This window comes from Hypanus sabinus, chromosome 10 (assembly GCF_030144855.1).
Source record: "Hypanus sabinus isolate sHypSab1 chromosome 10, sHypSab1.hap1, whole genome shotgun sequence".
Taxonomy (NCBI): Eukaryota; Metazoa; Chordata; class Chondrichthyes; order Myliobatiformes; family Dasyatidae; genus Hypanus; species Hypanus sabinus.
This window is the reverse complement of record NC_082715.1, coordinates 76,808,265-76,833,197: the sequence shown is the minus strand read 5'-3', so window position 1 is coordinate 76,833,197 and position 24,933 is coordinate 76,808,265. Positions and strand designations below refer to the sequence as shown.

The 24,933-nt window shown below is 40.7% G+C and overlaps 1 protein-coding gene across 4 annotated transcripts in view; it reads right to left on the bottom strand.

Moving 5' to 3' along the window:
• The window catches only part of LOC132400777 (signal-induced proliferation-associated 1-like protein 2), a 503,978-nt gene that overhangs the window by 342,552 nt on the left and 136,493 nt on the right, over positions 1-24,933 (bottom strand). For all 4 annotated transcript variants that reach the window (XM_059982129.1, XM_059982126.1, XM_059982128.1 and 1 more), the window contains one exon: positions 7,154-9,074. In XM_059982129.1, coding sequence (XP_059838112.1) covers positions 7,154-8,663 — 1,510 coding nt within the window. In that variant the 5' untranslated portion in view covers positions 8,664-9,074. The remainder of the gene's footprint in view (positions 1-7,153; positions 9,075-24,933) is intronic.

Here is a 24,933-nt window from a genome sequence, read left to right as displayed (position 1 = left end):
AGTACAGTTCTATTAGAAGGAAATATAGCAAATACAACTGCCTACTCCTAGCAAATTCCACAGAGAATCCTGGAGCTAACTCCATCTCATCTTTCACACCCTCCGTCATATTTTACATATGGATGTACTGTATGTACTTTCTGAACAAACATTAAATGCTACTTAGAATGTAAACCTTCTGGACAGGAAGTTTACTTTTTTCCTCCGAAATGTGTGACAAAAAGCGAAAAATGTAATGTCCACATGCTCTAATGGGAAAACCTTATCAGCTTTTCAACCTCAGTAAAGCCAATCACGTCGTTCAGCAGCTTTCAAAAGTAAAATGAAATATACATTTAAGCTGGAATGAAAATTAATAAAAAATAAGATTTAAAAATTATATTTATCTATTTTAGTCTTTTGCAGTCTTATTTGGACTTTACTTTCCCCAACAGTTGGAACTTTCAATCATATCACTGGATTTAGTATGCATAAAATTTCCCAGCACGTAATTTGTACATCGACTTCAGTTGCACCTAGAATATCCTAACATATCTTAAGCATAAGTACTGAACGTGTGTCCTTCATTGTTAGAATTCAATTTATTCCCTTAAGAAAGGTTTTGAAACAAAACTGAAGGTTGAATTTACCTACTGTATATTAAGAACTTTTCTATTATAAAATACTCGGTCAGATTAATCCACCCAGACAGTGATAATTTTGCAGTTTCCTTGGCTATCAGATCAACAATTAAAGGCACTTCCTCCTCTCTTCACTAGTTTATCTTAAAATCTATTGTGAATTATCATGTTCCCCCATTTTCAAAAGCTAGCCAGTTTGAAGTTCTGAACATTGTCTTCATGTTTTTATTTAGTACAGTACAAGCTGGCAAACTCACTAACAGTACATTAATTGTATTGAGCCACCAGTTGAATGCTGAGAATGGGGTAAAGTGGTAACATATGGATTGAAGAATAAAGCAGATAAATGGTTTCCTCCCACTGTCCAAAGACAAACTGGGTAGGTTCACTGGTCATTTTTAAATGTCCTGTGATTAGGTTAGGGTTAGTTGGGACTGGGATGGTGTTGCTTGACGGATCAGAAGGGCCTACACCACGCTGTATTGCTAGATAGATAAGCTAGGTAAACAAGATAAGGTAAGGTCAGAAGGAAGACAAGAACTACTCAGATCAATCCTCCTGAAAACAATTCAAGCATTTCCCTAGTTTAAATATTTTAAATTCATATTCTAGACAACATGAACTCCTTTCTCCTGAATGTCATCCTTGTTTGCAAATCCTAGTGCTCAAATACTTGGACATCACCCTCAGGTTCTCAACTATCTTAAGGCAGTTCCCAGAGTATATGCTCAGTGCTCCCATATTCAACATTTGATCTTTAATGAAGAGTCTCACCTCAGTCCATTTTGCAAACTATACCAAGAATCCTTATCACAATCCTCCCAGTCTTTGACAGCTCCGAAGCAATAGTTAACACTTTTAGTTCCATGTGAAAACAAAATGAATACCCTTAACAGTATTGATGAACAGAGGGATCTTGGAATCCACATTCACAGCTCCCTGAAAGTAGCTACAGGGCTTGATAAGGTGGTTAAGAAGGAATATAGCATGGCAGGAAGACATGTTGCAGCTTTTTAAAACTCTAGTTAGGCCACATCTAGAATATTTTATACAATTCAAGTCGCCCCATTATAGGAGGAATGCTGAGGCTTTGGAGAGGAAGCAGAAGTGGTTTAGCAAGATGCTGCCTGGATTAGAGGGCATGTGCTATAGCGAGAGCATGTACAAACTACAGTTGTTTTCTCTAGCACATCAGAGGCCGAGGGGAGATCTGATGGACATTTATAAGATTACTGGAGGCATACATAGAGTAGACAGACTTTTTCCCAGGGTTGAAATGTCTAATTCCAGAGGACATGCATTTAAAGTGAGAGGGAGTAATTTCAAAGGAGATGTGAGGGGCATGGTTCCTGCTCCACAGAGAGCAGCAGGTGTCTGAAATGTACCACCTGGGCTGCTGGTAGAGGCAGATAAAATTAGGGACACTTAAGGGATAGTTAGATAAGCATATGAAGGTAAGGAAAAATTGAAGGATATGGACATGTGTAGGTGGAAGAGATTACTAATTTAATTGGTGTATCACAACAATGTGGGCCGAACAGCCTTTTCCTGTGCTGTACAGTTCTATGCTCTATGATCTATGAATTATTTTTATCAGTATTCTAAATCAGCCTCCTTCAGGAACCTGAACAAGGAATTCATCATTTCCCGTACATAAGAATTTCTGTAGTCTTCAGCTTACTCAAGTGGGAGGGTGAACAGCATAGCTCATGGCCCATGTAGGTACTGATGACATGGGTAGAGAGTTCAGGGAGTTAAATGGTAAGTTACAGTGCAGGACTTCCAGGGTTGTGATCTCGGGATTGCTACCCGTACCACGTACTAGTGAGGCCAGAACTAGTAAGATATTACAGTTTAACATGTGGCTGAGGAGGTGGTGTACGAAGAAGGGCATAAGATTTTTGGATCATTGGGCTCTGTTTCAGTAGTTGGGATCTGTACAGAAGGGGTGTTTTGTACTTGAACTAGAGGGGGACTAATATTCTAGCTGGAAGGTTTGCTAATTCTGTACAGCAGGGTTTAAACTAGAGTTGCAAGGGGATAGGAACCAAAGTGCCAGAACAGTTAATGGCGAGGTTGTGGGGACAAATATTGGTAAGACCTCAGACAAAGTTAGGAATCAAAAGATTGAGCATGGTGTAACTAGTGTCCTGAGCTGAGTATATTTTAATGCAAGAAGTATCACAGGAAAGGCTGTTGAGGTCAAGGCATGGATCAACACCTGGACTTATGGTATTGTAGTCATTAGTCAGACTTGTTTGCAGGAAGGCAGGACTGGCAGCTCAATATTCTGGGGTTCTGTGGTTTTAGTCATCACAGAATGGGAGGGATTAAAGAAGGAGGGATGGCATTACCTGTCAGGAAAATGTCACGACAGCACTCTGTCAGGACAGACTGGAGAGCTCTATTGAAGAGCTTTGGGTGGAACTGAGAAATAAGAAAGGTATGACCATGTTAATAGGGTTATACTACAGACCACTCAACAGTCCTAGGAATTTAGTGGAACAAATTTATAATGAGATCACAAACACTTATGACAAATACAAGGTTATTATAGTAGGTGATGTTAACTTTCCACGTATTGACTGGGAATCCCATACTAGGACTAGATGGGATAGAGTTTGTCAAATGTGTTCAGGGAAGTTTCCTTCATCAATACGTAGAATTCCCAACAACAGAGCGTGCAGTACTGGATCTCCTAATAGGGAATGAGACTGGTCAGGTGACAGAAGCTTGTGTAGGGAAAAACTTTGCAACTAGTGACCACAAGGCCATTAGTTTCAAAGTAAATATGCAAAATGATAGGTCTGGTCCACAGGTTGAGATTTTAAATTGGAGTAAGGACAATTTTGATGGTGTCAGAAATGATCTAGGAAGTGTGGATTGGGACAGACTGTTCTCAGGCAAAGATGTACTTGGTAAGTGGAATGCCTTCAAAAGTGAAATTTTGAGAGTACAAAGCTTATATGTGTCTGTCAGAATAAAAGGTAAAGATAACAAGTGTAGGGAGCCTTGGTTTTCAAGCGATATTGAGGCCCTGGTTAAGAGAAAAAAGGAGATGCATAGTAGGTATAGGTAGGTAGGCACAAATGAGGTGCTTGTTGTCTATAAGAAATACAAGACACTGGAAAAAAATCAGCTAAAAGGCGGCATACAGTTGCTCTAGCAGACAACATAAAGGAGAATCCTAAGGGAGCAAAACAATTGCAAGGGACAAAATTTGTCCTCTGGAAGATCAGAATCGTAATCCATGTATGGAGTCGAAACAGATGGGAGAGATCTTAATTTTTTTTTGCATCTGTTTTACTCAGGAGATGAAAACAGAGTCTATAAAAGTGAGGCAAAGCGGCATCAACTTCATGGACCCTGTACAGGAGAGGTACCCAAAAGCTGGAGAAGAGCCAATGCTGTTCCACTCTTTAATAAAGGCTCGAAACATAGACCAGGAAATTATAGGCCGATGAGACAGTTGTGGGAAAGCTATCAGAAGGTATTCTAAGGGGCCAGAAATACAAGTATTTGGATAGGCATGGACTGCCTAAGGATAGTCAGCTTGGCTTTATGCATGGTAAGTCAAGTCTAAACAAGCTTAAAGTTTCTTTTGAAGAAGTTACCAGGAAAGTATATGAAGGCAAGGCAGTGAATGTTGTCTACATGGACTTTAGCAAGGCAATTGACAAGATTCAGTTGCTCAGCATTCAAGATGAGGTAGTAAATTGGATTAGGCATTGACTTTGTGAAAGAACTCAGAGTGGTAGTAAATAGTTGCCTCTCTGACTGGAGCCTGTGACTAGTGGTGTGCCACAGGGATTGGTGCTGGGTCCTTTGTTGTTTGTCATTTATATCAATGATCTGGATGATAATGGGGTCAACTGGATCAGCAAAGTTTCGATGACACCAAGACTGGGGGGTATAGTTGACAACGAGAAAAGCTATCATAACTTGCAGTTGGATCTGCATCAGTTGGAAAAATGGGCTGCAAAATGGTAGATGGAAGTTAATAGAGACAAGTGCAAGGCTTTGCACTTCAGTAGGACCAACCAGGGTAGGTCTTACAGTGAACAACAGGGCACTGAGGAGTGTGGAAGAACAAAGGGATTTGGGAATACAGGTCCATAATTCATTGAAGGTGACATCACAGGTAGCCAGGGTTGTAAAGAATTCTTTTGGCATATTAGCTTTCACAGCTCAATGCATTGATATAGGAGATGAGATGTTATATTGAAGTTGTATAAGATACTGGCGAGGCCTAATTTAGAGTGTTGTGTGCAGTTTTAGTCACCTACTTACATGAAAGATGTAAACAAGGTTGGAAGAGTACAAAGAAAATTTACAAGGATGTTGCTGGGTCTGGAAGACCTGAATTATAAGGAAAGATTGAGCAGGTTAGGACTGAGAATGTGGAATGAGCTGGAGTGCAAGTGGTGTATGCATGCTCTATTTCAAATGAAGAGAAATTCGCATACTGGTGCAGGTCAATGGAAGTAGGCAACTTAAATGCTTTCAGCATGGACTAGATGGGCTGAAGGACCAGCTTCGATGCTGTACTTGTCTATGACTCTGACAGAGTTTCAAACAACCTCAAAGTCTTGGCAGCCGGCACTGAGGTCCAGACAGGCAGAATGTGGAAGGACAAGGAGGCAGTGGAGATGACCAAGTCACATCTGAGGCGTAGGATTACAGGAGGGACGATGGCATCTGGTGAAGTGGGGCTGAACAGCTTCTGTTCCATCTGCTCCGACAGACACCAGGGCAGAGACAGACATAAAAGGAAGAGGTGTGAGCAGCTGTCGAGGAAGTGCATACCACCAGGATGGCAGGAATGGGGTGGCAGGGAACATGGACAAAGTTGGAAGGAGCGCTGAAGCTAAAGATCTCCTGGTCCAAAATCTGACAGGTAGAACCCCAGTGCATCAAGTTCATGACTGAGGCAAGAGTGAGGCACCATAATGCCCTCTCTGCTATGGCAGAGGGACCCAGGAACACATCCTCAAAAACTGACCAAAAGCCCTGGGAGAAGGCCACTACCAGTGGTGACATGACCAGGCGCTGAAGGCAGTGGCAGAAAATATCTCCTCGGCCATTAACAACAGTAAGCACTCCACCAACCTAGAAAGCTCATAGCTTTTTCAAAGCTGGAGACCAACCACAGCCTCAGTCCAAATCACCAGCAGGCTTGCTTACCACAGCATCTGACTGGTAACTAAAAGTTAACCTTGGCAGGCAAGTAAAGTTCCCTGACATGATTGCATCATCATCACTGAGGCCTGCCACGGTCATTGTCAAAAACCTCGAAGCAGATCCACTGTCATGGTAGAACTGCCAGTGTCTTGGGAAGATCAGATTGAGGAAGTCTTTAAATCTAAGAGAACTAAATACCAAGAGTTGGTAGAGCCATGCCAGAGACAGGGGTAGAATGCATAACATGAACCTACAGAGGTGGACTGTAGAGGTTTTGCTGGTTAATTGCTCTGCAGGACCTACTCTCTCCTTGGCATTAAGGGGGCTGCAAAAAGAGTCATCAGGACAATCACATAGGCTGCCATGACATATCTCAACATCATAGTTCAGGAATGCAGTGAAGGGTTTTATGAAAGTTTAATGCAAGTCCCCATAGATGAAGAGGTGGTACTCGATCCTCAGGCTTAGAAGTGAATAAATTCCAGTACTGATGGGACTTACTCTATCTAGAAAGGCAATTTAAAAAATATTCATTGGTAATTGAGCCAGCAAGTTAATTTTCATCTTCAGTGGATCATGTTTCACCTTCACCACTGGAAATCCAGTGTAGCTTACTACTCACCCATTGACTCTTGTGCAATGAATGTCATCTAGTCCAGAACAGCAGAAAGGCTGCTCTGCCAGATATGCTCTTAAAAAAAGTTAAAAGGAAGAATAGTGTTTTCAAATTTAGCAAGAACAATTTTGTGGGCAACTCATGACACTCGCTAATTAGATCCCAATTAGCTTTTTAATATTATTACTCAGCCATTAAGAGCAGCAGTACTTCGGTTCATCTATCCAATTACATCATGATTGATCTGACTTCAATGCACATATATGCATGTTTAGTTTTAATCTCTAATCACTTTATCCAACTAGAAAAAAAATTACACATCACAAGCTTGGAAGTTTCAGTTGAATCCCCCATCTGAAAAATCCTTATTTTTCTAATGGTAGGTTAAGTTGGGGACCAAAATGTCGAATGTACTTTTTCCCATGTGTTCCTTGATAATTTCTATCATCCTTTACCAATAACATCATCTGACGTCTCTTCTTCTGGAAATGGCTTTAATTTAATGACGCCTTCTTTTAAAAAATCACAGCAAAGCAGGGAAAGGAAATACAAACAGATGCAAAAAAAAATATTCGATATGAAACAGAATGAAATAAAGTCAGAGACAAGAGCAGACCTCCAATTTGGGAAGAATTAAGAAAGTGGAAGCAATGAATATAACTAAGGGATGTGAACTTTTCAGCAATAGGTCAAATACTGTAAAAGCCGACAACCCTGAAAACAAAATGCCTCTTACCTTTTCCATAGAAGTATTTGCGATAATAATATGCTCCAAGATCAATGTGCTCAATGATGTATCTCTTCACTTTCTCTCGATGGATTGCTTGGTTTTCTCTTGGTACCTCTAAAACAGACACTCCTGCATTAGTGCAATGTGAGCTGAGTGAAGATTCAAAGGAGCAACTTTCACTACAAGTAAATGAACAGGAGTTGGCCCTGGAAAGTGCAATGCGTCTCTCCCCTTCCCCTCCGATCTCATTCCTGAAGTATGGGCAAGCCAAAGCCAAGTTATTGCTTTTTCCATCTCCTTCATCAGAATCCAGGCTCTCCTTTGAATTCAGCTCCTCCTTGCTGCCTGTAGGTGATTCACAATTAGTGGAGTAACCTCCAGGGACCGGATGCTGTGAAGCAGCAGAAGCCCCGGTGGTTGTATTTTTTCTTTGCCCCACATTAGCCCTGTTTGCCATTGCTTCATTCACATTAAACAAAATGCTCTGGACATCATAATGTGCAAAGCACTTATGGCACATCCACAATTGACTGTTCTTCTCCAATCTGTTTTCTTCTTGCTCAAAAGAGAACTTTAATGAATCATGCTCACTTTTCGCAGTTCTTAATTTTCGAAAAAGAGATGCCTCCATTGTTTCAGGTTTCAACCTACGTTTGAACGACTTATCCTTGTCCTTACAAAAGAAAAGTGGGCTATCAATATAATCAAATCCAGAAATTCTGACAAATTCAGCTCGAGAAATACGAGCCGCTGCTTGCAGGCTCGGCGAAACTCCAGAGTCCAAGCGCAACAGGTCACTAAACCCAAGTGGGCCAGGGCTCCTTGGTTCTACAGTTTCATTTCTGTATCCTCTAAGCATGGCAAAAAAACTGTCACCAGTGATACCTTGGCGGTCAATTGAAGAAGTGCTTCCATACTCACGATGAAGAGCAGCACCTGTGTTAGGATTTACCGCATTCTGATCAAGAATGTCTTCAGAATCTATATCACTAATAGTAACATCACTGTTGCTTCTCTGTCTTATTGGGTGAAGCCCCCTTTGTGGGGACCTAGTAAAGAGGTCTCCAAAAATATATCCAGTGTCTGCAAATTCCAAGTCCTCAGTAATATCTGTGGTTTCTTCAGGTAGACCTTCAATATTTTGATCATTCTGTCCATTCTGACTGGCTCGCATCATGGTTACAGTATCATAACTGGCCAATGATCTACTATCCCACGACATCAGATTACTACTTGTTCCCTCCTTCGAAAATTCTTTCTTTGGAGGCCACTCAGAGATTCTTGCCCTAACGCCCATCTTCGGCACAGCAGGTGTTCCATTAACCTGGCTACTGCTGTCTGACTTGCAGGGCGTACCAGAAGGAATGGGAGGTCCCATGTTACCATTAAAGACTTTGTATTTTCTAGCAAATAAATCATCGGACTGCATACTTCTAACAGATTCCACCAAGAATCCTGGAGCACCACTGGAACAAAGCTGTTCTTCGTGTGCTAGCTTTTTGTCATTCATATCCATCCAGAAACCAAGCAACCATGGCACTAGTCTACTTCACCATACAGTCAATGTTGTGAAGTGCTAACAATGTATAAACACAGGGAGGAATGCCCACAAGAAAATGAATCTCAGGGTTGTATTTTGTGACACATATGTACTTAGATAAAAAATTTAACTTGTAATTTGAAGAGTAATTTGTTGCAGAATTTGAATATTCAGGTGTACCATCTTCACCACCAAATTATTTTATCAGCACCTGGATTAAATCAAGGAAAATTGTAGTCAGAGTTGTGCATCCTGTATCCTATTTGCATCAGTGTTCAGTTTGTCAAATTGCAAATAACTCAATAGCATCAAAACGTGCAGTGAGGCAGCAACTCAAAGCAGGGATGGGCTACACCAATGTTTCTGAAGTGGATTTTGATTAAGAATCTGCAAGAGAAACAAACACAGATAAAATGATCATTAGTAATTGCATGGGAAATGAAAAACACAATTTAAACCAAAATATGCAACTACTGATTTACAGAAAACTGGAAACTGAATTTGAGTTTCCAGGTTGCAATTCACTATGAGTAATATTTTAAAACTCTTCACAAATATGACATTTAAACGATACACAAGCTTTGATAAGAGTTGGCATTATTGTTGAGAACTATTGGTAGCATTTGAGAAAAAAACATCAAGGCTGAAAGGAAAACTATGAACACAGAACAAACATCAGCATAATTTGACATTTTCTTCTTTGGTACTATTTTCTTTACCACTGATTCAAAATGTTTCCACAGGAAGGTCTAAGATCACAGTCGAAGACAGTATGAGAACACTCATGAGCAGCATACACAAAAAGCTGGAGGAACTAGGCAGCATCTATGAAGAGAAATAAACAACTGATGTTTTGGGCAGCTGCAGAATCTCTTGTGTCTGAGGGCACTCATGCTGGCCTAGCAATGCCAAATTTCCTGAAAGATCCTCAGTCATATTCAATCTAACTTTATGCTGACACCAGCTCTCTCTTATAGGAAATATGTAATTAAGCAGTAAAGAGTACAGAAAAGATTTAAAAGGATGTTGTCAGGTCTAGAGGGCCTGAGAGACAGGTTGGCCAAGTTAGATCACTGGAATGCAGGAGGAGAATGAGGGTGACCTTATAAAAATATTTAAAATTTTGAGTGGCATAGTTAATGTGAATGACAACAGTCTGTTCCTCAAGGTAGGGGAGTCCAAAACTAGGAGAGACCAATTTAGGGTAATAATAGACAATAGGTGCAGAAGTAGACCATTCGGCCCCTCGAGTCTGCATCGCCATTCTGAAATCATGGCTGATCATTCACTATCAATATCCAGTCCCTGCCTTGTCCCCATACCCCTTGATTCCCCTATCCATCAGATATCTATCTAGCTCCTTCTTGAAAGCATCCAGAGAATTGGCCTCCACCGTCTTCTGAGGCAGTGCATTCCACACCTCCACAACTCTCTGGGAGAAGAAGTTTTTCCTCAACTCTGTTTTAAATAACTGACCTCTTATTCTCAATCCATGCCCTCTGGTACTGGACTCTCCCAACATCTGGAACATATTTCCTGCCTCAATCCTATCAAATCCTTTAATTATCTTAAATGTTTCAATCAGATCCCCTCTCAATCTCCTCAATTCCAGTGTGTACAAGCCCAATCTCTCCAATCTCTCTGCGTAAGACAGCCCTGCCATCCCAGGAATCAACCTAGTGAATCTACGCTGCACTTCCTCAATTGCCAGAATGTCCTTCCTTAAACCTGGAGATCAAAACTGTACACAATATTCCAGGTGTGGTCTCACCAGGGCCCTGTACAAATGCAAAAGGACATCCTTGCTCTTGTACTCAATTTCCCTTGTAATAAAGGCCAACATTCCATTTGCCCTCTTCAATGCCTGTTGCACTTGCTCATTCACCTTCATTGACTGATGAACTAGGACTCCTAGGTCTCTTTGCATTTCTCCCTTACCTAACTCTACACCGTTCAGACAATACTCTGCCCTCTTGTTCCTGCTTCCAAAGTAGATAGCTTCACATTTATTCACATTGAATGACATCTGCCAAGTATATGCTCACTCAGCTAGCCTATCCAAGTCTCCCTGTATTCTCCTAACATCCTCTTCGCATGTCACACTGCCACCCAGTTTAGTATCGTCAGCAAACTTGCTGATATAGTTTTCAATGCCCTCATCTAAATCGTTGACATAAATCGTAAAGAGCTGTGGTCCCAATACAGAGCCCTGTGGTACCCCAATAGTCACCTCCAGCCAGTCCGAGAAACACCCATTCACTGCTACCCCTTGCTTTCTATCTGCCAACCAGTTTTCTATCCATGTTGAAACCCTGCCCCCAATGCCATGAGCTCTGATTTTACTCACCAATCTCCTATGTGGCACCTTATCGAATGCCTTCTGAAAATCTAGGTACACTACATCCACTGGCTTACCCTCGTCTAACATCCTTGTTACACCCTCAAAAAACTCCAACAGATTAGTCAAGCATGATTTGCCCTTGGTAAATCCATGCTGGCTCAGCCTAATCCTATTACTGCCATCAAGATACGCCACTATTTCGTCCTTAATAATGGACTCAAGCATCTTCCCCACGACTGACGTTAGGCTAGCAGGGCGATAGTTCTCCGTTTTCTCCTTCCCTCCCTTCTTGAAAAGTGGGATAACATTAGCCACTCTCCAATCTTCAGGAACTGATCCTGAATCTAAGGAACATTGGAAAATGATTACCAATGCATCCGCAATTTCCTGAGCCACCTCTTTTAGAACCCTTGGATGCAGACCATCTGGACATGGGGATTTATTAGCCTTCAGTCCTATCAGTCTACTCATCACAGTTTCTTTCCTAATGTCAATCTGTTTCAATTCCTCTGATATCTTATGACCCTGGCCCATCCATACATCTGGGAGATTGCTTGTGTCCTCCCTGGTGAAGACAGATCTAAAGTATGCATTAAATTCTGTTTCCATTTCCCTGTTTCCCATAACAATTTCTCCTAATTCATTCTTCAAGGGGCCAACATTGTTCTTAACTATCTTCTTTCTCTTCACATAGCTAAAAAAGCTTTTGCTATCCCCTTTTATATTCCTGGCTAGACTGAGCTCATACTTGATTTTTTCTCTCCGTATTGCTTTTTTAGTTAAGATCTGCTGTTCCTTAAAACTTCCCCAATCATCTGTATTCCCACTCATTTTAGCCCTGTCATACTTCTTTTTCTTTAATGCTATACAATCTCTGACTTCCTTTGTCAACCACTGTGGCCCCTTCCCCCTCTTTGAATCCTTCCTTCTCATTGGAATGAACTGCTTTTGCATCTTTTGTATTATCCCCAAGAATATCTGCCACTGCTGATCCACTGCCTTTCCTGCCAGGGCATCCGCCCATTTAACTTTGGCCAGCTCTTCCCTCATGGCTCCGTAGTCTCCTTTATTTAATTGCAACACTGACACCTCTGATCTGCCCTTATCCCTCTCAAATTGTAGATAAAAACTTATCATGTTATGTTAATAGGGGAAAAATTTTCATGCAGAAGTAGGTAAGTATATGGAATAAGCTGCAGAGGAAGTGGTAAAGACAGGTACAATAGTATAATTTAAGAAGCACTCAGATAGGGAAATGGAAGATTAGGGCCTGGAGTTACAAGGGCTCAATGCAGGAAATTAAGACTAGCTGGCTGGGAAATCTATATCTCAGGGATCAATTACTCCAAAGATTCACCACAATTTTATCCTGTCAGTACAAAATGGCTTACCCCATCTTTGGCTCATCCTGATAAGCACTATAATAATTTTGGTGACTCCAAGCAGATTATATTGTCAAATATAATCCAACATAATTATTATTTGGCAACAAGCTGACTAGATTCATATATTCCAGAATCTAAATCTTCATTTATACAAGGAAGAATAATCCACAGTATCTGGTTATGTAAAGTTAAAATGCATTGAGTATCACTTGAGTGGTTCTCTGAGTGATTTGGAATTCCAGAAGAATCATATGGTACTACAGCACAGCAACAAGCCCTTCGGCCCATCTAGTCAATGCTGAACAGTTATTCTGTATAGTCCCATTGACGTACACCTCGACCATAAACCTGCACACCCATCCTATCCATCCACTTAACACAATCTTCACTTAAATATTGCAGTCAACCCTACATCCACTTCCACTGGCAGCTTGTTCCACATTTGCACCACCCTCTGAGTTGTTCCCCTCAACTATTTCACCTTTCATCCTTAACCTATGACCTTCAGTTCTTGTCTCACCAAACCTTAGTGGAACAAGCCTGCTTGCATTACTCTATCTATACCCTTCATAATTTTGTATACCTCCATCAAATCTCCTCTCATTCTCCAGGGAATAAAGTCGTAGCCTATATGGCCTTTACCTACAACTCAGGTCCTCAAGTCCCAGCAACATCCTGGTAAATTTTCTCTGTACTCTTTCAATCTTATTTACAACTTTTCCAAGACCTTTGGCCTCAGACATTGACCATTTATTCATTTCCATAGATGTTGCCTGATCAGCTGAGTTCCTCTAGCATTTTCTGTGTGTTTCAACATATCAAGTTGCTTTTCAATGAACAAATATTGCCAAAAACAAATATTTACCTCTCTTTCAAAGGATTAAAATTTAGCAAAAAATTCCAATTACTTTGTTTTTTTTAAGTAAGAAAATTCACACAGGGCACAGTAATTCAAGCAAACTGGGTAACAATAAATCAAATCATGTAGCTTATTAACTCCAGCCACACATATTTTCGTCCCAAATGTTCTCTTTATTTTGTTCTCTTAATTATCTAAAGATTTTTCAAACTTTATTAACTGCAATAACAAATATCATTAGGTGTAAACACCAAACCTGATGAGCAATACAATTCAAGGTAACCGTGCACTACATTTTGATTTGAGATTTTTTTCACTCTGCCTTCAACACTCTCAACCAATTTTAAAGGTAGACACAGTTATGGCCATTAAAAGCAGCTCTATTTTGAAACCAACATTCTGAAGAGCAACAGAAACACATAAAAATGTTTAGCAGCATTCTTTAAGTCTAGTTTCTTATAAAGCATCAGTCAAATTAAACAATTAGCTCAGCAATTTTGGTGTCATCCTTGATCCTAAGATAAGCTTTAGGCCATTTATCTGTCTCAACACTAAAACTACTCCCAGATGCATGTGATTCTGTCCCGTTTCAGTTCATGATTTTATTATGAATCTTTGGCCACCACCCCCCCTCCAATTTCACCATTTAAAACATCAGTTATTTCAATATCTGCTGCTCCTGTGCTAACTTACACAACATGCCTTTCTCTTCTTACTTCAACGTGTATTGCTGTTATTTAAAATTATCGTGTCCACCTTCAAATCATTTTAAGTCTTGCTTCACCCCTATATTCTCCAGCATTCCGATAGGTCTGTGCTTCTAGTTTAAGCCGCATCATATAATTAGACCATGTGCTCTAAGAAATTCCTGCATTTTTTATTTTCCTTAAATAGATCTACCCTCTTGCATTTTTTCTTAAACAACTCATTAAAACCTCTTTCACTAAGATTTTTGTTATCTGCACAAATGTTGCCTCGAGTCAAGGTTAAAATTAATTTTGTTAACACTCCTGTGTATTATCTTAAGATGCTACCATGTTGAAATACTGGAGCCTTAGGTCCCACCCCACCAGGTTCAGAAACAGTTACTAGCATTCAACCATCAGGCCCCTGAACGAGTGTTGATAAATTCACTCATCTCAAATCTGAATAGATTCCAGAATGTGCAGACTCACTTTCAACAACTCTACAACTCATGCTCTCAGTATCATTTTATATATTTTTGCATTATTCATCTTTTGCAGGTTGGTTGTTTGCCAGTGCTAATGTACTGTTTTTACAAATTCTGTTGCATTTCTTTATTTTCTGTTAATGCCTGCAAGAAAATGAATCTTAATGTAGCATACAGTGACATGAATGTACTTTGATAATAAATTTACTTCGACTATATTGCAGTGCATTCATTTCCAGCCTTCTAGGCAAGATGTTATTTACTCGACATTTTCACTGTCAGCAGTGCAAAGCATGTACACTGCCTCAAAGCTTCAAGTAACATTGAAGGAACAGAGCATAGAGAACTTTATTCTGGATCATTTCTTCTACTGATACCCCATTCCACTACCATTACTAGCATAATTCTTTTTATCATCAATGTACTAAAATATTTTAAAAGCAAATTTAAACACCCATTATGTTATAGCTGTTATGTAATAAAGCAGAGGTCTGTAGACGCTGACACATTTGTACAATACAATTTACTTATTAGACATGCCATAAAATGTATAATACAATTGGATGTACACAGACAGCAGATAACTGGACAATTTTTCTGAGCTTTAAACCAATAATAGCTTTGCAGTTTGCCTGTGACAGGAATCTTTCAGGAAACTCCGATCCAGTCATTTCTTTATACATTCTTTTGTGCAGTTGAACAAGCGAAAAATGACTGGATAAGAAGCTGCTGTACTGAATAAGCTCCAGTTTTCACAGACCAATTTGGTCTAACCAGCTCTAACTAAACTGTGTCAGATCTAAGAAAACAGGAAAATACAGATATAAACAAAGCAATTTCAGGTGATACAATATACATCAGATCAGATGAAGCCAGTAACATCTTTAATGTCAACAGGGCATTTTACAGAGTGAAAATTAACAATAATGTATTAATGACTCTTAAAAAGTAAACTGACTTAGATAATTATTCCAAAATGAGGAATCTTGTCAAATGGCAGACCACCACACACTTACTAAATTTCTATGATGTCATTATTGGAATCACAATCAGAATTTGTAATTTATCAGCAGCAGTTCAATGCAATACATAATATAGAATAAAAAGTAAAATAATAATAAATAACTAATTACAGTATATGTATATTGTAAGTTTAAAATCATGCAAAAATGTAAAAAGTAAAAATTTAAAATTTAAAAAGTGAGGTAGTGTCCAAGGGTTCAACGTCCATTTAGGATTCGGATGGCAGAGGGGAAGAAGCTGTTTCTGAATCCCTGAGTGTGTGCCTTCAGGTTTCTGTATCTCCTACCTGATGGTAACAATGAGAAAAGTGCATGCCCTGGGTGCCGGAGGTCCTTAATAATGGATGCTGCCTTTCTAAGACACCACTCCTTGAAGATGTCCTGAGAACTTTGTAGGCTAGTACCCAAGATGGAGCTGACTAAATTTACAACCCTCTGCTGCTTCTTTTGGTCCTGTGCAGTAGCCCTGCCTGCCCCATAGCAGACAGTGATGCAGCCTGTCAAAGTGCTCTCCGTGGTACATCAATAGACGTTTTTGAGTATCTGTTGATATACCAAATCTCTTCAAACTAATGAAGTATAGTTACTGTCTTGCCTTCTTTATAACTGCATCGATATGTTGGGACAAGGTTAGATCCTCAGAGATCTTGACACCCAGGAACTTGAAGCTGCTCACTCTCTCCACTTCTGATCTCTCTATGAGGATTGGTACGTGTTCCTTTGTCTTACCCTTCCTGAAGTCCACAATCAGCTCTTTCATCTTATTGACATTGAATGCCGGGTTGTTGCTGTGACACCACTCCATATCTCGCTCCTATACACTCTCTCATCACCATCTGAGATTCTATTAACAATGGATGTATCATCAGCAAATTTATAAATGGTATTTGTGCTATGCCTAGCCACACTGTCATGGGTGTAGAGACAGTAGAGCAGTGGGCTAAGCCCACACTCGAGGTGCACTAGTGTTGATCATCAGCGAGGAGGGAATGTTATCACCAATCTGCAGATTGCGGTCTTCCAGTGAGGAAGTCGAGGATCCAATTGCAAATGGAGGTACAGAGGCCCAGGTTCTGCAACTTCTCGATCAGGACTGTGGGAATGATGGTATTAAATGCTGAGCTATAGTCAATGAACAGCATCCTGATTTAGGTGTTTCTGTTGTCCAGATGGTCCAAAGCCATGTGAAAAGCCACGGAGATTGCATCTGCCACTGATCTATTGTGGTGACAGGCAAATCGCAGTGGGCCCAGGCCCTTGCTGAAGCAGGAGTTCAGTCTAGTCATGACCAACCTCTCAAAGCATTTCATCACTGCAGATGAGTGCTACCAGGTGATAGTCATTAAGGCAGCTCACATTATTCTTGACAAAAAGAAAACTACCTTTTTTCAACAGTGAAAATATAAGTGCAATATTTTATTAAGCTAGAGTACAGTGCATTTTGATTGCATATGCCTGGCAGAGAATTTAAAACAAACCACATCTCACATTATTATTGTGTCATTTAACACCATTTTCAAACATTGTCATCTCGTAATTTGAAACAAACCAGCTTGCACTGTGGGGTTCTTATTTTCTCAGCAAACATTCAATCTGCTGTTTTATAGAACTGTTATACTTCAAATGTCAAGTTGCCATGAAATTTACAATTGTGATAAGGTTTTTCCAATGCTGTTAAACATCATTCTGTTTCTTTCTTTCTTAAAATACAAAAGGGGAATTTGCCAGTTTTTAATAAATTATATGCACAATTAAGTAAAAGTAGAGTTGTGGGGTGGAAAACAATTTCTATAAATGGTAAGGTAAGCAGCATGTTTACAGCAGGGAATTGGGTCTGTTGCACCAGTAGTAGTATCAGTATGCATGTGTGTATGTATGTATGTAAGTATTTATTTTCACTTTTCCTTACATTTGCAAAGTGTATAGTCTTTTGCACATTGGCTGTTTGTCAGTTTTTGTGTGCAGTTTTTCATTGGTTCTGTTGTATTTCTTTGTATTGCATGTAGTCTCATTGTAGTATACAGTGACATATAGGTACTTTGATAATATATTTACTTTGAACTGGCATTACTGCACTGTTTATGCCCTACTCAGTACTGCAAACAGAGTTTGTGTCTTTGGTGATTTAGAGTCATAGAGAAGTACAGCACAGAAACAGGCACCGGCCCATCTAGTCCATGCCAAAACCATTTAAACTGCCTCCTCCCATTAACCTGCATCGGGACTATAGACCTCCATATCTCTACTATTCATGTACCTATCCAAACTTCTCTTAAACATTGAAATCAAGCTCACATGGACTACATGTCCTGGTGGCACATTCCATAATTTCACAACCATCCAAGTGACAAAGTTTCCCTTCATGTTCCCCTTAAACTTCTCACCTTTCACCCTTAAGCCATGACTTTTGGTTGTAATCCCACCCAACCTCAGTGGAAAAAGCCTACTTGCATTTACCCTATCTGTACCACTCATAATTTTGTATACCTCTATCAAATCTCCTCTCAATCTTCTATGTTCTAAAGAATACAGTCCTAACCTATTCAATCTTTCCTTATAACTCAGCTCTCCAGTCCCGGCAATGTCCTTATAAATTTTCGCTGCACACTTCTCAACCTTCTTTCCTGTAGGCAGGCAACCAAAATTGCACACAATACCCCTACACAGTCCAAATTAACCTTTTATACAACTTCAACATAACATACCATCTTCTATACTCAATACATTGATTTAAGAAGGCCAATGTGTCAAAAGCTTCCTTTATGATCCCATCTACCTGTGCCGCCACTTTCAATGAATTATGGACCTGTATGCCAGATCCCTTTCTGCTGCTACACTCCTCAATGCCCTACCATTCACTGTGTGACCTACTCAGGTTGGCCCTACCACAGTGCAAAGCTTTGCACTTGTCTGCATTAAGTCCCATTTGCCATTTTTCAGTCCACTTTTCCAACTGATGCAGATCCCTCTGCGAGCCATAGTAGTCTTCCCCACTGTCCACTACGGCCTATAATTTCCTGGTTTCTGTTGAGAGACTTTTTTTTAAAACAGCAGAGCAACATCCTCCAATCCTCTGGTACCTCCCCTGTCACTTTGGATGTTTTAAATTATCTCCGCTAGGGCCTCGGCAATTTCTGCACTTGCCTCCCATAGAGTCCGGAATTAGGTCCTGGGGATTTATCTACCCTGACTTGCCTCTGGGTAATAAACATCTCCTCCTCTATAATCTGTACAGAATCCTTGAAGTTGATGCCACTATGCCTCACTCAATGGACTCTTTATCTGTCTCTCGATTAAATACAGATGCAAAGAATGCATTTAAGATTCCCCATCTGCTTTGGCGCTGTACATTGATTGCCAATCTGGACTTCCAGAGAACCAATTCTCTCCCTTGCAAATCATTTTGGCTCTTAATATATGAGTAGAATACCTTAGGATTCCCCTTCACCTGGTCTCCTAGCACAACTTCATGCCTTTTTGTAGCCCGACTGATTTCTTTCTTAAGTGTTCTCTTGCATTTCTTGTACTCCAGAAGCAACTTGTTTCTTCCTATTTGCCTATATCCCTTTTTCTCTTAACCAGGGCCTCGCTATCTCTTGAAAACCAAGGTTCCCTACTCTTGTTACCTTTAGCTTTTATTCAGACAGCATATAAAAGTTTTGCACTCTCAAAACTTCACTTTTGAAGGCCTCCCAATTTCCAAGTACACCTTTACCAGAAAATAGTCTGTCCCAATGTACACTTGCCAGATCATTTCCTGATATCATCAAAATTAGCCTTTCTCCCATTTAGAATCTCAACTGGTGAACCAGACCTATTTTTTTGCATATTTACTTTGAAACTAATGAAACTGTGGTCACTGGATGTAAAGTGTTCCTCCTCACAAACTTCTATCAACTGCCTTGTCACATTCCCTGACAGCAGATCCAGTTCTCCTTCATCCAATTAAATTTCACTGTCAAAATGTCCTGTACTTGGTATCTGTTACAGAAGAACTTAACTCAAAGGCAAACATTCCTAAATTTACCTAAAAAAAATGACACTTTCATGACATTATATTGTCTCTTTCATGACATGTACCAAGTACTAAGTGGTAAATAGCTTTACTTACTAAGTAAAGCTGTCTACCACCAATGCAAATTTGAAGTGTAATCACCCACACAAAAAAATGTGGATAATCATTTTTTTTTGAGAAGGCTTTTTTTTTACACTGCTCAGGGAAAAGAGGCTAGACTGTGCAGGTGCGTGATGTAGAGCGCCAAAGGTATATGAAAGAAAAAGACCACCATATATAGCAGGCCGCGTTGAGAGTGGGCAATAGAGTAAGAGGGAGCAGTGTAGGATGGCTTTGGCTTAACAGGCTTCGGCATGAACAGGCAGAGGCGAGGGTAGGTTCCAGTAAGTTTTGTTTTGTTCGTTTAGAGTAGAGAGAATGCCAGGCAGGATGTTGGAATGCTCCTCTTGCAGGAAGTGGAGGTCTCCCTGACAACAACATCTGCAAGAACTGCATCCAGCTGCAGCTCCTAACAAACGGCGCTAGGGAATTGGAGCAGGAGCTGGAAGACCTCCGGATCATTTGGGAGAATGAGGAGTTTATAGATAGTAGTTTCAGGGAGGTAGTTATGCCAAAGGAGCAGTGCACAGGTAATTGGGTTACTGACAGGCCAGGAAAGGGGAAAGGGCAGGCAGAGCAGGGTTCCTCTGTGGCCATTCCCCTCAACAAGTATACTGAGTTGGATACTGTTGGGGGGGGAGGGAAGGGGAGATGACTTACCAGGGACAAGCTGCGGCAGCCAGATCTCTGGCACTGAGTCTGGTTCTGCAGTGAAGAAGGGAGGGTGGAAGGAGGAGGAGATCGGTAGTGATAGGGGACTCAATAGTTAGAAGTACAGACAGGAGGTTCTCTGGTCGTGACAGAGACCCCCAGATGGTTTGTTGCCTCCCAGGTGCCAGGGTCAGGGATCGTATGCACAACATTCTGAAGTGGGAGGGTGGGCAGCCGGATGTCATGGTACACATCAGTATCAATGATGTAGGAAGAAAGAGTGAGGAGGTCCTGAAGAGTGAGTATAGAGAGCTTGGTAGGAAGTTAAAAAGCAGGACCTTGAGGGTGGTAATCTCAGGACTGTTACCTGTGCCAGTGAGGGTAAGAATAGGATGATCTGGAGGACGAACACGTGGTTGAGGAACTCAGGGTTTCAGATTTCAGGATCACTGGGACCTCTTCTGGGGCAGGTGGGACCTCTACAACAGAGACAGGTTACACCTGAACTACAAGGGTGAGAATGTGAAGAGGGTAAGGGGTAGGTGTAGAAGGGGTGGGCGAGGGGTAAGTGTAGCAAACTATGTAGACAGGACCAGGGAGAGTATACGTCATTGGGGAAGTGTAGGAGGACAGGGAAGAGGTAGCTGAATTAAGGTGCCAGACAGCATGTGGCCACCACAAAGAAGAGGAACCTTGCGACCACAAGACAATGTGTTCGGCAAAGTATTTTGAGCTATATACCTATTTCGAGTGTTTTGCTTGCGTCCATACCCATTCCAAGTATTACACTTGCATCTATGCTTATTCAGAGTATTTCGCGTGCTTAGCTACGCATTAGCCAATCAATTGATGGATTTGAATTGGTAACCATATTTGCGAATGTAGTACCCTGCTTTTGGGTATAAGTATGACCTTTGTAAACCAACAAATTGGGAGTTGGCTACCTTATGCCCAAAGAGTGTAGGGCTGCGAACTCCTCTCTGAATAAAAACCATTTCAGAGGTAATTTCGTGTCTCTGGTGTTTTTCCTCAACTGAGCAGGATAATAATTTTAGGTTGACAATTTGGTGAGCCAGCCAGGAGACGAATCTGGAATAGGGGACCAATATCCTTGCAAGGAGGTTTGTTAGTGCTGTTGGGGAGGGTTTAAACTAGATTTTCAAGGGGATGGGAACCAGAGGGCCACAGCAGATAGTGGAGCAGGGGTGAAAATAAATTATGTTAAATGTTCATTCAAAGTCACAAATAGAAGGGTTGTGTGTGCTGGTAATAATCTGAGGTGTGTCTATTTCAATGCTCGGAGCATTGTGGGGAAGGCTGACGTGCTGAGGGTGTGGATTGACACATGGAATTACGACGTTACAGCCATTAGTGAAACCTGGCTACAGGAGGGGCAGGACTGGCAGCTCAATGTCCCAGGGTTCCGATGTTTCAGATGCAATAGAGGCAGAGGAATGGGGGGGGGCAGGTGGCATTGCTAGTCAGGGAAAATGTTACAACAGTGCTCAGGCAGGACAGATTAGAGGGCTTATGTACCAAGGTCATATGAGTGGAGCTGAGAAAACAGTAAAGATATGACCACATTAATGGGGTTGTATTATTGACCACCCAATAGTCAGTGAGAATTGGAGGAGCAAATCTGCAGAGAGATAGCAGACAACTGCAGGAAACAAAGTTGTGATAGTAGGGGATTTTAATTTTCCACATTGATTGGGACTCCCATACTGTTAAAGGTCTGGATGGGTTAGAGCTTGTAAAATATGTTCAGGAAAGTTTTCTAAATCAGTATATAGAGGTACCAACTGGAGAGGATGCAATATTAGATCTTTTATTAGGAAACGAGTTAGTACAGCTGACAGACGTGTGCGTAGAGGGAACATTTTGGTTCCAGTGATCATAACACCATTAGTTTCAACTTGATCACGGATAAAGATAGATCTGGTCCTCGGGTTGAGGTTCTAAACTGGAAAAAAGCGAAACGTGAAGAAATGAGAAAGGATCTAAAAAGCATGGATTAGAACAGGTTGTTCTCTGGCAAGGATGTGATTGGTAAGTGGGAGGCCTTCAAAGGAGAAATTTTGAGAGTGCGGAGTTCGTATGTTCCTGTCAGGATTAAAGGCAAAGTGAATAAGAATAAGGAACCTTGGTTCTCTAGGGATATTGGAATTCTGATAAAGAAGAAGAGAGAGATGTATGACACATATAGGAAACAGGGAGCAAATAAGGTACTTTAGGACTGCAAATAAATACTTAAGAAAGAAATCAGGAGTGCTAAAAGAAGACATGAGGTTGCTTTGGCAGTCAAAGTGAAGGATAATCCTAAGAGCTTCTACAAGTATATTAAGAGCAAAAGGATAGTAAGGGATAAAATTGGTCCTCTTGAAGATCAGAGTGGTCAGCTATATATGGAACCAAAAGAAATGGTAGAGATCTTAAATGGTTTTTTTGCATTTGTATTTACTAAGGAAACTGGCAAGGAGTCTATGGAAATAAGACAAACAAGTAGTGAGATCATGGAACCTGTACAGATTAAAGAGGAGGAGGTGCTTGCTGTCTTGAGGCAAATCAGAGTAGATAAATCCCCAGGACCTGACAGGGTCTCCCCTTGGACCTTGAAGGAAACTAGTGTTGAAATTGCAGGAGCCCTGGCAATGTCTGTATCTACGGGAGAGGTGCCGGAGGATTGGAGGATAGCTCATGTTGTTCCATTGTTTGAAAAAGGCTCTTAAAGTAATCCGGAAAATTATAGGCAGTAAGTTTGATGTTGGTAGCAGGTAAATTATTACAAGGAGTACTAAGAGATAGGATCTGCAAGTATTTGGATAGACAGGAACTTATTAGGGAGAATCAACATGGCTTTGTGCGTGGTAGGGCATGTTTAACCAATCTGGAGTTTTTTTAAGGAGGTTACAAGGAAAGTGGATGAAGCAAAGGCAGTGGGTGTTGTCTACATGGACTTCAGTAAGGCCTCTGACAAGGTCCCGCATAGGAGGTTAGTTAGGAAGATTCAGTCGCTAGGTATACATGGTGAGATAGTAAACTGGATTAGACATTGGCTCAATGGGAGAAGCCAGAGAGTGGTAGTGGAGGATTGCTTCTCTGAGTGGAGGCCTGTGACTAGTGGTGTTCCACAGGGATCAGTGCTGGGTGCATTGTTTTTTGTCATCTATATCAATGATCTGGATGATAATGTGGTAAATTGGATCAGCAAATTTGCTGATGATACAAAGATTGTAGGTTTAGTGGACAGTGAGGAAGGTTTTTAAGGCTTGTAGAGGGATTTGGACCAGTTGGAAAAATGGGCTGAAAATGGCAGATGGTGTTTAATACAGACAAGTGTGAGGTATTGAACTTTGGAAGGACAAACCAAGGTAGAACATACAAGGTAAATGTTAGGGCACTGAGGAGTGCAGTAGAACAGAGGTATCTGGGAATATAGATACAAATTTCCCTAAAAGTGGCATCACAGGTAGATAAGGTCATCAAGAGAGCTTTTTGTACATTTGCCTTTATAAATCAAAGTATTGAGTACAAGTGTTGGAATGTTATGGTAAGGTTGTATAAGGCATTGGTGAGGCCAAATTTAGAGGGTTGTGTGCAGTTTTGTTCACCAAATTACAGGAAGGATATTAATAAGGTTGAAAGAATGCAGAGAAGGTTTACAAGGATGTTGCTGGGACTTGAGAAACTGAGTTACAGAGAAAGGTTGAATAGGTTAGGACTTTATTCTCTGGAGAGTAGAATAATAAGGGGTGATTTGATAAAGGTATATAAAATTATGATGGGTATAGATAAGAGTGAATGCAAGCAGGCTTTTTCCACTGAGGCTAGGGGAGAAAAAAAAAAAGAGGACTTGGGTTAAGGGTAAGGGGGAAAAGTTTAAAGAGAACATTAAGGAGGGCTTCTTCACACAGAGAGTGTTGGGAGTGTGGAATGAGCTGCCAGATGAAGTGGTAAATGCGGGCTCACTTTTAACATTTAAAGAAAACTTGGACAGGTACATGGATGAGAGGTGTATGGAGCAATATGGCACAGGTGCAGGTCAGTGGGACTAAGCAGAAAAATGATTCGGCACAGCCAAGAAGGGCCAAAGGCCTATTTCTGTGTGGTAATGTTCTGTGGTTCTAATCTGTTATTGGTGTTAGTTGATGGATTACTATTGGCAAGGACTCAAAGGGAAAAAAAACTGCAATAAATTTTGTATTGGGAAATTGCGACTGACAGGCCCCCTTCTATCAGCAATCTACTGATATGGATGAAGGGACTAAATATCTAAGTAAACTCATGGTAGAAAGTTGATGGCAGTGAGTGTTGTAAAGGTAATGATGTGGCTTTTGTGATTTGCACAGGCTAAGTAAATAGATGAGGATATATCAGATGGAACATAATGCAGAAACTGTGGGCTTCAATTTAATAGCAACAAAATAAAAAATGCTAAGTAATTTTTAAACGATCAGAGAATGAAAGGAATTGGTGTTTGGAAAGAACTTCATGTGCTTGCACACAAATCACTAAAAATTAATGTGCAGGTACAACAAGGCATTCTGAAGGAAAATTGCATGCTGCTCTTTACTGCAAGAGGAACTGAATACAAAATTAAAGTATCCAGCCCAACTATATCAGGCTCGGATGAGATTACACATTGAAAGTGGTGTATGAGACTAATCTTTCAAACTAAAGTTGTATATACTTGTAAAGATTTT